This window comes from Ovis aries, chromosome 8 (genome assembly GCF_016772045.2).
Source record: "Ovis aries strain OAR_USU_Benz2616 breed Rambouillet chromosome 8, ARS-UI_Ramb_v3.0, whole genome shotgun sequence".
Taxonomy (NCBI): Eukaryota; Metazoa; Chordata; class Mammalia; order Artiodactyla; family Bovidae; genus Ovis; species Ovis aries.
Window position 1 is genome coordinate 53,478,526 of NC_056061.1, and position 14,341 is coordinate 53,492,866.

At 35.3% G+C, this 14,341-nt stretch overlaps 1 protein-coding gene across 12 annotated transcripts in view; it reads right to left on the reverse strand.

Moving 5' to 3' along the window:
* Positions 1-1,065: 1,065 nt before the first annotated feature.
* The window catches only part of PTPRK (protein tyrosine phosphatase receptor type K), a 618,756-nt gene continuing 605,480 nt past the window's right edge, over positions 1,066-14,341 (reverse strand). For all 12 annotated transcript variants that reach the window (XM_027972455.2, XM_060419596.1, XM_060419594.1 and 9 more), the window contains 8 exons: positions 13,924-14,059; positions 13,557-13,706; positions 12,500-12,673; positions 9,219-9,350; positions 8,956-9,081; positions 6,090-6,253; positions 5,439-5,574; positions 1,066-2,564 (listed from right to left, as the gene is read on the reverse strand). In XM_027972455.2, coding sequence (XP_027828256.1) covers positions 2,511-2,564; positions 5,439-5,574; positions 6,090-6,253; positions 8,956-9,081; positions 9,219-9,350; positions 12,500-12,673; positions 13,557-13,706; positions 13,924-14,059 — 1,072 coding nt within the window. In that variant the 3' untranslated portion in view covers positions 1,066-2,510. The remainder of the gene's footprint in view (positions 2,565-5,438; positions 5,575-6,089; positions 6,254-8,955; positions 9,082-9,218; positions 9,351-12,499; positions 12,674-13,556; positions 13,707-13,923; positions 14,060-14,341) is intronic.

Here is a 14,341-nt window from a genome sequence, read left to right on the forward strand (position 1 = left end):
AATCAGGGTCATGTAGCAAAGCAGAATCCTTCAATTAACATCATGGAACATTACTGGGAAACCCAATCTTGGGTGAGTTTGTAAATTTTTTGTTAAATGCATCCGTGTTTAAATGAAAATTAGTCTCCCTAGGAAAAGATGAGTTCCCTTATCTAAATTCTTACTAATGAAAGTCACAAATGCTTTAATAATGTACACAGCAAATGGAAGTAAGATAGCCATAATGATAATGCTTTATGAGAAAATCAATTAATGAGGAACAGTAAGAATGAAGTGCCAAATTTCCCTTGCCATGCCATCGGGGAAGAAATGTGTTCAGTGGAAGAGAGTAATTTATCAGACTCGAAATTTTTTCTTTTTTCTTTGGCTGTGCTGGGTCTTCACTGCTGCACGGGCTGTTCTCAGTTGTGGTGAGTGGGGACTACGCTCTAGTTGTGATGTGTGGGCTTCTCACTGCAGTGGCTTCTTTTGTTTCGGAGCACAGGCTCTATGGTGCATGAGCTTCAGCAGTTGCAGCACATGGGCTCAGCAGTTGTGGTTCCCAGGCTCTAGAGTACAGGCTCAACAGTTGCGGGACCCAGGCTTAGTTGCTAAGTGACAAGTGGGATCTTACTGGATCAGGGATCAAACTCATGTCTCCTGCACTGGCAGGTGGATTCCTTACTACTGAGTCATTAGGGAAGCCTCAAACTCAGATTTACATCTGTTGACAAAACATTTACCCTCTCAGCTTCAATTTCATCACTGGTAAAATTGGGATGACAATTACTATTTGTGTTATATGGAGAAATAAGGAAATTTACGTTACATAAAATGGTAGTCACATATAAATACAGCAACTTAAGACAAAAAAGTTGGTGTTAATTCCCTGGACTTTTTTTCTCTCCACTCATTTGGAATTTTGGAAATTCAAGTTAAAGAGTAAAAATGAAAGAAGTTTGTAACTGGACATCAGTTTTATTTTGAATAGATTTCCTGTTGTCTACTTGTGTCACTGAGAATAAGATATTTATTTGGGAGTGAAGGCATAAAATTAAGGGGAGAAAATGATGTGTAAACAATAACTGCTGTAATTATGAAAGTTTTATTTCACTCTTACTTTAATTAAATCTTCATAAGCACCATGTCATGAACTGGCAATCTAAAAAGAGGATACTGGAATGCTTTAGTCAATAACAAACTGCAAGCTGATGATGTGAAATTACAGCTACATGGGGCATGTGTACAAGATCACATTTAAAAAGGTTCACTTGAGAATCCCATGATGATGCACAAAATAGGAATCTGGCATCGATTCGTTCACACTTTACTCAGAACTCAAAGCTTGTGCATGTAAACATCAAAAGAAACACTGGATCACCTTGACAGTTTACAGTTTGCTAACACTTGACTGTAGAAGCATAAATGTTGCAGTTTTGATTTTTTGACCAGTGCTTGGTCATAGGCTAAAAAGACCAATCCCTTTAAAATTTAAATGACGCTTAAAGGTTATGTTCAACATTACACAAGTCATCAGCAAGGCCTTTGAATGTGTGCAGTTCTCATAATGATTACCAAACCATACTGACCTAAGGAAATCATGAAAAATTACATATTTTCAGCAAAATGTTTTAATTTGGTCCTACATTAAAAGACCCAATTGCCAAGGTGTTTCACATAAATTTAATTCACAAGCATTATACACAAGAGAATCACTTTTAAGAACATTGCTTCCTGATTTATGAATTAAAAAGTTTATCCTCTACTTACACTAAACATACAAAAAATAATCTACAAAAATTGTTTACAATTGATTTTAGTGAAAGAAAAACCTTTCCTCAAAAAAAAGAAAAAAAGATTGTGTGGTGGTAGTATTTTAGCCATCAAAAAGGAATGTAAGTAACCAATAAATATAATGTGCTTTCTCCATATAGACATATTTACACTTGAGTCTTTGGCTTATGGTTTTTTGTGTTTTTTTAGAAAGAACTTTAAATGATCCATCCATCATTGCACATTAAAAGAAAATAAGCCAGTTATATATATTTATATATTTATATAGAGATCTGCTACACTTGAAACATATAAAAAATGAACTTTCCTATGAATTTGCACAGCTTTTCTTTCTTCTTCCTTGAAAGTTTTAACATCTTTTATCTGAAAAAGGGAAAAAAATGCCACAAAGAAAGTTTTAATTCATGCAACACATGGTGGCTGCTGTACCAAAACCAGGAGAGAAAACGCTGCCTATTCACTGTACAAACACTGATAAGTTTTCATGTGAATCTGCTGCTTATTAAATATAATTTATGTGGCATGAAATGTTGATGCTCTCATACAGTAATAGAAACTAATTGAGTCCTTTTTATTAAGATACGCTACTTCATAAGAAAAATACTTTTACCTCTCAAATGTAAAAGTCTCCCCCCCACCCACATTAAAATCTTTCTGCACAGGTGTGACAGGTACAACAGCTGCTGGCTCAACAGATGAACAGGTTCTGTTGGGATGCACTCTGAAGTCTCCCCCAACTAAGATGACTCCAGGTACTCCAAAGCCACATCATAGCAGAAACGGTACTGCTCCTGAAAGATGTTAAAACAAAAAGGTGGAGTGAAGTCAAGAAAAAACCAAAGAATGGAGAACAGTGGTTGTCAAATGAATACTTGGCATTCAATTTAGATTATTCAAGAATTACAAACTGTTTTTTTTCCATAGACAAGTTTAACATCAAGGCATATATTATTTTACCTTTGAGTCTAATGATTGCTGTTTAAAAAAAAGGAAGTTGATGTAAAAATATATGCTGTCTTTGCCTCATATTCTGTATCAAATTAAAAAAACCCAGCAGTATTGCTTATTTGATTATAACAGTAATACCTGATCATACAGAAAAATTTCCAAGTATAGAAAAAGATTACGAATCAGAAAAGTTTCTATAAATCTATTATCAGAAATAACTTTTAAAAAATACTATCTAGCTTCATACCATTTTTATGCATGCTTGAAATAGTATTTTAGAGTAAATATAATTGCATATTCATATTTGAGGATATGATTTTATATTTTATTTTCTGTTGTTTAGCATTATTATGTATTTTTTCTCATTTTATTTAACATCTCTTTTAATATACATAAAAGTCTAATATATGGATTGACTATAAAATGACATTTTTAAAATTAATTTTAAATAATCCTAGAGTGAACATGCAATTAATTTTTCTCCACACTTTATGTATTTTCCTTAGTGGTACAAATAAGCCAGTTATTTCAAACTGCCATTTCACAATTCCAAATACTTAATTTCTTCTTCCAGTTTTATTGAGATTTAATTGATATACAGCACTGTTTATGTTTAAGGTGTACAGCATAACGATTTGACTTACATATGTGAATATCTAAATTCTTAATTTTTGACATAGTCTTTGTTCCATCAGAGTATTTAATTAAAAGTTTCAAAACTAGTTAGTGGTTCCTAACTTTTTCTGAGCTTACTTTTATCAGAAAAATTATTTTGCTGCCTCTATTCAAGATAACTTGGCTGACAATAAAAATTTTTTGAGTTAAAACTGCTTTTCCTCTCAGTCCATCTATATGCTGCTCCATTATGAAGAATTTAGAAAAATTCAGAGACTGCATTACAAATTATGACTTGTAACATGTAGTAAAATCTTCTCAATTCAGTCCAAGTGGGTAACATTTAGGCTGAATTAGAAAACAATCTAAAACTCATGCTATTTCAAAGGAGAACTTTCGGTATTTGAGCAATAAAAGAAGGAAGTAAAAATTTTCCCCAAGCAATCCTACCCTAATTATCAAGTAGGTGTGATTTAAATTAGCCTGTGGCAAGTACACCTCAAGAACCAAAAAGTGCTTGTGAACAGTTACATCTCTTTAACCAGTCTTTAGCAATTTGGTTTACATTCTATATTTTCTTACCAAACTCCGTCAGTTCAATTCAGCATCACAAGGAACTAATCACTAACCTTGATTAAAAACACATCAAAAGACTGGTTTTTTAGACAAGATTCATGGGACATGAGTGTAAAGGTAAATAGTAACTCTTAAGAAGGTTCTAGAGTGGCAGAGTTTAATCATAGTCTTTTTTTTTAAGTAACAGTAAGAAATCAGTTAAATTTGGAACTATAATTTTAATTCTGAGGCCAGAAGTGATCTTATTGATGATTTTAGGAAGACGATCTGAAAGAAAGAGGCAGACTTATATGAAAAAATATTCAGATGGCAGAGGGTTTAAAGACCTAACCATTACCAGCCCATTTTATAAACAGACCTCAGAGTTTTACCTAAAAATCCCTCAAATCTATCTGCCTTCCTCCATCTCTATTGCCAACACCTCGGTCAAAGCCAATACCATCTTATTGGGACACCAGCAATACCTAAGGTATGAGCTGGAAGAGAGGGGCTTTGAAGACTTGTCAAAGGGGAAGAAGTCTGTGACTGCTCTTAAAAATGAAACTGTATAAATGTAACTCTTCAGATTCTGTCTCAGGAAGCAATGCACCTCTTGTGTGAACAATCCATGAGCAGGAAGTGGTGAAAATACTTTAAAGGTTTATTGAATTGCTCATTTTAGTTATCTGATCATCTTGATAAACGTAGGGCAAGCAACAATGATGTCTTGGTTTTTCTGGTTTACTTCTCTGTGAGCATAAACTACACAGCTGCTCCTGACCTATTCCCACCATTCACATATGTATAACCCACATCGCTTTACAGCGATGTGTAAAGACATCGCTTTAGATGTTGAACGTTCTAAAAGTTTAGCTTGCTTTCTTCCTCTGCATATAGCTTCAAATAGATGAATTCCTACATACACATATTAACACCTCCTTGCTCTTATTTTGTAATCTGAGTTCTGATTTTATGAGCCATGGCTAATTCAAGTAATATCACATGATTACAATCTAAAATTGGTAAAAGGTGAAAGCTATCTATGGCAATACTTTAAAAAAATTATAATTTGACCAGAAAGGAAGATTTATAAATAATGACTAAAATAAATTGCATTTGCCCTTTAAAAACACTGGGTGTCTAAAGCGCTAGATACAATCTAGAAGTATATCCCTCAAAACGTTTTACCAGTTAACTCAATATGCTTTAAGAAACACCAAGAATAAAACCTAGATAACAGGATTTTTCTTATTATAGAACCATTTATCAAATGTAGCAAATATTTATTGCTTAAAATAAAAAAAAATCCTATACATTTTCCAAGTTAAATGAAACTAGTTTTCATCATTAGCAGTTTATACAATATGTGACTAAGCTTATGGGTGTAGAAGGAGTTACTTGGCAGTTCATCAGTTAGAGCAGGAAGGTCCCCACAAAGACTCATTTACACATATCATTCCCTATCTGTGAATAAAGTCAGATCAACAAGTAGGTATATGACTGATTAACCTCTACTCCCCACTTCAGCATCCATGACTGTGACTCACCGGGGCTTCCACCATGTTTGGCTTGCTGTTCCTTAGTGTCTTGACTGCATGGAACACATCAACAACATTTTGCCGTTTCACCATTTCAACAACAATGCCTATAGCACAGAACATGCCACTTCGCCCGCCACCATTTCTGAAAGCAAAGAAAACAAAGGTGTTTTCTAGATGGAAGTTTTTGGTGACCATAGGTCACACAATCATACATGTTTTGGAAAAGAAAATAAATGTTTTAATATTGCTTGTGTTTTAATTTTGCTTCACATGTGTACATGTTTGTATGGAGGGCAGAGAGGAAGATACTTGAGGATGGTATTAACAGCTTATGCTTACGGCAGGGACATGCTATAGGCATAGATTGCTACAAGCTAGATACTTTGAGATTTTTATAGATTTGTACATAGTGTAAACCAAAAAAGTTACTCAGAGTAGTGTTCAAGAGTTTATATGACAACTGTATAAAATCAGTTTGAAAAATACAAAAGTTGTAGTAGTGAATTATAGAATTGTGAAACAGGAAGATTGTTTTAGAGAAATATCTAGTTGAGGTCTGTAAGACGGGAGTTACTCTTTAGCAGAGAAAAAAAGAAGGCTAATGACGGAACGAGCACCAAGGCTCCCTGAATGGCTCAGCCAAGACGCCATACTCACAGGCAGTGGATGATCGTCCGGCCCTCCCCTTCCTCACATTCCTCCTGCCATTTTTCCACCTGCAGTATCAGCTTCAAAAATGACCGTTTGGAGCCAGGCACTTCTCGATGGGAAGCCCAGCCTAGATATTGAAACTGCTGCACCATCAGATAACCTTCTTGTGGCTGTTGAGGGAAAAAAATATTTCTATGTAAATAAGTTAGGGCTAGAATTTTTACTAGAAAGTAAATGGGTCACGGCTTCCCAGGTGGGTCAGCCATAAAGAATCCACCTTCCAATGCAGAAGATGCTGGTTTGATCCCTGGGTCAGGCAGATCCCTGGAGGAAGAAATGGCAATTCACTCCAGTCTGGCAGGCTACAGTCTATGAGGTCACAAAGAGTCAGACACGACTTAGAGATTGAGAGTGCAAAAAAGTTTCATACCAATTTACACTATGACATAAATGACACATTAGACTGAATCTAGCTAATGCAAGTCCAAAATATGCACATGTCAGGGCAGGAAGATTTTAAATTAAATGAGAATTATCTTCATATAAGCTTCTCCCTGACACTCCATATCCAAAAATCAATTACTATGATTATACTTAAATAACTTTCAAATTCATCTTTTCTTTATTGCCACTGATATCACTGTATTCTCAAATCATAAATCATAATAATTACTTCCTAGTTGATCTCCCTGAACAAACTTTGCTATCTTTTCAAACCATTCTTATTGTAGACATCATGATTTAAATACAAATATGATCATGTCACTTCTTGATTTAATATCTTCCAAATGATCTTAGCATAAAAGCCAAACTGCTGCCATGGTTTAAAAATACCTGTATGATAAGGCTCCACTTCTTCCTCTAATTTCCCTTTATTCTAATAACCTAGTCGAGGTCTAGACACATTTGCCTTCTCTTAATCTATTTACCAAGTCATTTCTTATCTTGGGAACTTTGCATATACTGAACCCTTTGCCTTTCTCAGTCCCAAACAGAGTGATCAACTTGCCTTGAGCTTGCCTTGGACTTTTCTGGTCTTTGTGCTTAAATTCATGTATTCTAGGAAACCTTTCTGTCCTGTGTAAACCAAGGTAGCTGGCTATCTCATGCCCAAATAGCTCCTACTAATTTTTCAAATTTTGTCTTAAATATCATGGCCTCAAAGAAGTCTTCTCTGATCATCCAGCTTTGTCAGATCACCCAAAGCCTCTGTATTTTGTACTTTTTCTCTATAAAATTTCATTTATTTGTAGATAAATGATTGTACAAGTTGTTTAATGTTTATCTTCCTGATAAAATATAAATTATTTAAGGACAAGAAAATCTCTTTTTCCCTTAAAATCTCTTATCACTAGAATCTAGCAAAAACACTTTCCAAGTAATGGTATTGCTGAATAAATGAATCAAGACATTAAACCCTCAAGTGAAAATACAAGGAAGAACGTGTATGCACAAGTGAGCCATATCATAAGGCATCAGACCTGAAGCTCCACATGGCAAGGTTCATACATCCTTTGGCGGGACAAGGAACTTCCGAGTTTAGCACCCAACCTCTAGTTGGCATACACTAAATATGTGGTGAGGTGAATGATATTAAATAATGATAATAGGAAAAGAAAGAAAAATCACACACTAATAAGTGCTTGAACACCAAATATAGATGAAAATAAATATGCTGACCCCCTAAAAAAAAAGTAAAACAAATTTCAGTTCCTGTTCCTAGAATATTTTTCATATAAACAGTTCGGTAGCTACAGTTTCTCAGCTAAAATATTAGTAGAACCATAATGTAACAGATGTGCAGACATGATGAGATTCTTTAAATTAACATCTAAGATATGCATGAGTATCATGACATGATTGAAGTTATCCTTTTCTTCCCCCACTGAAATCAGCAATAGAACTGGATATGATTTTATTCTCTACTTATACACATACAGACATGAATCAAAAGCACATATAGTCATTTTGATGTGAGGAGCACTGTAATGTGACAATTTTAATTACACACTTAAAATAATACACGTACATAGAACTGCTGCTCTAGAAAAGAGTAATCTTTGTCTTTAAAAAGAGAGAGAATTCCATAATTCCATGGGAGGTACTACTGATTTCTTTTCAAATTCTCCTTGCTATGTGGTTACAAAATCTAAACAGATTTTATTAGTACTTTTTGGTTTTTTGAAGGAAAGACCCCAGATAGTTTCTCACTGATGGCAAAACACAGGAAATGTCAAGGAAAGAAAGGTTCCTGAAGGACAGTTGCTACTTCGCTGCTGGGAAAAGGCAAGGGCTAGCAGCACTGCATCGAGCTACATATCTGGGCAGAGCCAAAGGCTGAGCTATTCAGAGTGATGAAATTGTAGATGAGTTGTAGGAGGAGGGTCAGGGACGTATGTGATTTAAACAGAACTGGAATAGTGACACAGACCCCTTCTGTAACGGCTGATCCAACATATTACTATCTCCTGTCATCAATATTATACTCCTATTTTTCAATTGCATGACTCTTCTGGGCTGGATATCAACGCTAATAAGACTTGAAATTAATGTTGAGATAAATCTACCTATATTCAGAGGCCAGGCCCAGACAATCAAACTCAATTGAACCAGGGAATCTGCATTTTTATTTCCACATAGAATACAATAAGCTAGTAACTGACCCAGAAACCTAGCTTCCAGCATTTCTGATTTCCTGTTTTTAGAATGCATTTTTATTGCAGTTCTAAGCCATAAGATGACCAGTAGCTTTGGGACTGATTATATAATTTCTATTAATTTTACTCTCTCTTTTGTCTAAATGCAAATGTTCCACATTATGTTTGTAATCACCTGTTCTCGATCAATTCAGTTAAAAGCATTAATGACTTACTCTTGTTAGGTTGCATATCCTAAAAATCCGGTTGATTACATCACAATCCATTGAACAAGACATACATTCCACTTGGATAGGACCATATCGTAGCGTCCCTTCTTCAGGCCAGTACTGAGGGCAGCCCTAGATGTGAATATTTTTGAAAGAAAAAGAAAATGAGCCTTATTTTTTTTCTAATTAGGATAGCATAAAGCAGATGTTAGCATTTTATTACTACTTAAGTCATGTGTAAGTATACAAAGAAACCCATAACCATTAACCTGGGACAAGTCGACTTCATTTAGCATCACAATGGAGGTACAGCCATAATCATACACTAATCTCCAGAAATCTTTCACAGTGTTTGGCAGAGGGTATTGTGTGACAATGAAAGCAGCTGGTTGTCTGTAACTCTGTGAAAAAAAAAAGGTAGATAGGGAAAAATAACTTAGAATGAATAATCAGTTGTACAAGCAGATTCAATACACTTCAAGATAGGGCTGGGAAGACTCAGCATCTTCATATGGAGATGAAGTCAGCCTGCTGCTCCAGCCATGGAATAACAGATTTGGACCACTGCAACACACTGCAACTAGTAAGTAGTCAGTCTGATAGTAAGCCTCTGATGCCTCAGCAGCAATTCAAGCCAAGAATTAATTTTGTTGATAAAAGTAAATATACGACAAATACAAAAAAAAAAAAACACAACCCTTCTTGAGGCTAAGATCCTTTGTAAAGGTACCTGTTGGGCTGTTTTAGTCTTCTAAAGTCTAAGAGGCTAAAGACATAAAATTTCTGTGTGTCTGTCTGTCTATGAATATATGTCCATCAGCTATCAACTGTTATAGAACTGTTTGGCTCTTCTCCACTCCAAATAAGAAAAACCACATGTGCCTCAAACTCATGCGCTTTTATATTATATTGACATTATCAACACATCTTGTAGGCAATCCACATCCCATAGTTTTCTGGGAATTTCTAATGTATATCAATGATCAGAATGACAGTTTCAATCATTTAAGTGAGTGTGGGATGATTTGAGAGAATAGCATTGAAACATGTATATTATCATATGTGAAACAGATCGCCAGTCCAGGTCCGATGCATGAGACAGGGTGCTCAGGGCTGGTGCGCTGGGATGACCCTAAAGGATGGGATGGGGAGGAAGGTGGGAGGGGGGTTAAGGACGGGGAAAACATGTACACCCATGGCTGATTTTTGTCAGTGTATGGCAAAATCACTACAATATTGTAAAGTAATTAGTCTCCAATTAAAATAAATAAATTAAAAAAAAAGATTTTTCAAGTGCCACAGAGTAAAACTAATGCACTCCCTGGCCCCAGGTAAGAGGGAATGACTCCTTATTGACCCAGGGCCCCCTGATTGGGACACAATGCATTCTTTCTTCCCAGAAAGAGGATAGATTGATCTGGCCAGATAATCTGTCATTCTACAGACTTATGATCTACACTGAAATAGAAATATATATTTCTATGTAATAAACTAAGGATTTGTAAAAATATAACTAGACAGCTGCCTGAGATAGATTTCTTTAATGCTGATAAAAATTGTCAGTGATCTGCTAACTCAGTTGTATCATATTACTCTTTAAGTCCTTCAGGTGTCTCAATACCAGTGTAGAAACTGACCTTTGAGCCTCATAGATCCTATCACCATTTGGGAAATGCTGCTAACCATAGTATTTCACTCCATGGATGACTGCAGGATAAATCTGGGGAGACAGTAATTCACCAGCAGCTTCTACTTGACCTTAAGACCTCAAAAAGTTACACCTGTAGGTGGGGTGAGTACCCTCCTAAGGAAGATATGAAGGCTTATGAGAAAGGATCAGAAGAAAGAAATAAACTTTCCTTCCAATTAAATGTCTGCTCCATGGGAAAGTAAGTCAAGGGAGATGAAAAGACTTTTATTCCTTTTTTGAGTCATAGGGGTGGGGAGATAGAAGAAAAGACGATATGAGAGAAGACTGAAGATTTCCCATTTCTTTCCTCTCTAAGTGCAAGAGTACATCCAAGGCTTTGATATCACATTCTTGGCCATACCTCTTAATTTTCACAGGCATGACAAAGGGTACATGACACTTACAATGGGGTAGAGAGGAAGGGAAGGTGGGAGTGTTGAACAATGAGCCCCATTCTTATAAACCAAACCAAACCTAACTTTTCTGTAGTCCCAACCACTACCAAATCCACAGGGCAGTTTTGACTATAAAATATATGTGTTGAATCACAGTGAGTTAAACAGAAGATAGGAACACATAGAATACAAGGTTCTGTCTTCATACTGACCAGAAAAACACCTGGACATTAAAAAATTTGAGAGATGTCAAAGACAAAAAATGCCTCAATATCTTTCCTAATGTTATTTTATTTTTTCTCACCCTTTTTCATTCTAAAATAGACTGACTCAGAAAAAAAAAGGTTTGTGTGTTTTCTCTATATTTAGTATGTTTGACTTTGCAGATGATTAAAATGGCAAGAAAAAGTATAATGAGGATCTAGTGTGATTTCAGGGGACAAGAGTAATAACTCGGCTCGGCAAGGCTCTGGTCACAGCAAGAGCAGTAGTTTTCTACTTGAGCTTACCTTTAAACTATTCTGCTCTGTAGAATAAAGAAGAGCAAAGTAGGTGGGTGAAAATAGGAAGTGGCACATAGGCTTTGGCATGCCTCTACTATCAGAAACTAATTTTGGAGAACTCAGTAGGAGCAATAACTTAGAAAGCTTCATTATTCATCACCCAAGAATGAACCCTGACTCTGGTTTCTCCTTATTACGGCTCCATAGTCTAAACGGCAAAAACCAGAAATGCCTATGAAGGAAGGTGATAAACCAAAAGGATGCTGAACTTAAAACCCTTCTTGCTTCTTCCCAAGGTAAGCAAAACAAGATGGGAAAAAAGACTACTTTAAAATTCTCTTTCCATATTGGTGTGTCTATGGGATGCTGACATGTAAGTTCCTGCTGTACCATCTATAGTACAAAGACTGGAGTAGGGCAAGAGAGTTCTTTTCATGATGATTGATGTGATAACACGGTATCTTCCATGCCTTCCCTTATATCTTATTAATTAATAACAAATGAAACAAGTTAGCTATAAATTATTGGAATAATTATTAGTCAGCTATAAATTATTAGTGTCAGAGATAAAACTTTCCAAATTAACACAATTTCAGTAGAATATGATATTCTGTGACTTAAAAAATTCATTCCTAACTATATTCAAAATAGATAAGCATGACTCTCTTTCCTGAAAATAACCAGGATGAAAACTATCACCTGCAGATATTTCTTGTACAAAAATTTTATAACAATTGAAAATCAACCGTCAAACTTATAGTCAAGCCTAAAATTTATAGTGCCTAAGAACCACTGTAAGGAAAACTCAAAATCATTGTCCAAAAAATTTTGTATTACAATCAAAGTTTCTACTTTTCCTTTTTAGGCCATTTAAATTTTCTTGAAAAGAGAACCTAGCCAATGTTCATCAATTTTGCAGCTTTTCATTATATTTTACACTAACAAAGAGAGCAGTCTCTTACATCCATAAGAGCAGCATTGATGTAGTTACTACTCTCCCCATCAATTGTAATTAAAAAAGGCAGACATCTGTCAGGTGGCAGCATGTCCATAAAACGGTTCTTGTCATGGTTCCTTGGCAGGCATGCTATACTGCAGTCCTCAGCTTGTAGTCGAGGGGTGACTGAATTCAAGGTCTGGAAAAAAAAGGGAACCCAGGTTAAAAAACAGTGACCCATTTCACAGCATAACACAGATCTAGCATGCATTTAGGAGGCCAAGTAGAAAGTAAAGGATTTGTGCAAGTCAATGACATTTGCCATGATGACAGGCTGAGAGACTTTGTAGTTAAAGCTACTAAAGCCTGAGAAGTGACAAAGAAACACTACACACATTGTCCAGTGTACCTCTCTGTAAAAGGGAAAGGGATGCTAAACAACACAGCAACAACCTGCAAAAGGTATTGTCTAACCGAAGAAAATGCAATCAGAGCAGCCCATGATGATGCCCCATCATCAAACTTCTAATTTGTAATAACATTTTAATGTGCCAGATTTGAGGGCATGCTATGGCAAAGAGCACTGGGCAAAGAATCAAAGTATTAGGTTTTTAGAGTTATTCTTGATTTCATAGTCAACAGCTTTAGGGATGTTTTAAGGGCAGTGAAAACATTTGGGATTATTTAGAGATGATGTTTTGCACAAACTCCAGCTATTACTATTAACGTGCTTTAGTGACAGAGAAGATCAAAATCCAAAAGATTGCATTTTGAAAAAGATTGTAAAGATACACAAATTATCACTAAATTTGGCTTTTATGGTACCTTTTCCCCATACTTTTCCCTGAGTCTGGATTCATTTGTCCTTCAAAATACAGCAGATGTGATATGAGCTCATTAATATAAAAGTTGACTCTATAACTTTGTATAACTGCATAATGAAAGAGACATGTATTATATTATACTTAAAATAGGGTCAAAGGTTATAAATTTGACTTGAAAGCCCTTCCTTGAAAGAATTAGGAATGTCCAGGACAAATTGTAATAAGTTACTCATAAAAAGGTGCTGGAAATATAAATACCTGGAATTCATCTTTGAGATGTGAAGAGTTTGTCTGGGAGTCTATTCTAATCATATCAAAATATGCAGCTTTAAATTCACAGACAGGTATGGCAGTTTCTCCACATAAGCAAGCCTCTAAAATGGCATCATGAATAAAAATGTACTGTTCCTATTAAAAGAAAGAAAAATTTCATAATATTTTAATACAAGTTTCCTGTCATCAAAGAATTTTCTCTATATAAACATATTAACAAAAATACCAGTATTTTTCTATGACTTAATGAGCTACTATTGATTCTATGGGACAAACACCCACTATTTAGTTTGATAAGTGTTGGAAAGCAAACCAAGAAAGACCACCTGAGGTTAATCAACAATCAACACACCTCTGTCTGGACCATATTGATACGACGAGATCTTAAGGCTTTGACACAGTTGTAGATGTCAACAACACCCTCTCTTTCAGCCATGTCCAGCATGATGTCAATCACAATGTAACAACCAGTTCGTCCAGCACCAGCACTGAAAAATAAGCAGATCTAAAGAACTGCAGGAAGCATGTCTATACAAATTCAAAGACACATCTGATTTTCAAATAAGTGGAATCAAAGTGATTCAACAAAGTACAAGACATAATTTGTATGTACTGTGTAAATGCTTGTTAAGGAACAAATAGCTTCAATGTAGAGAACCTACTTTGGTGTAAACTGAAGACTAGAACAAATTAAAAAATATAAACTTTGTAAATCAAATTGTGTTTTGAAAATGATGTATATATGTCACTTAAGTTTCATAGCTCTTATA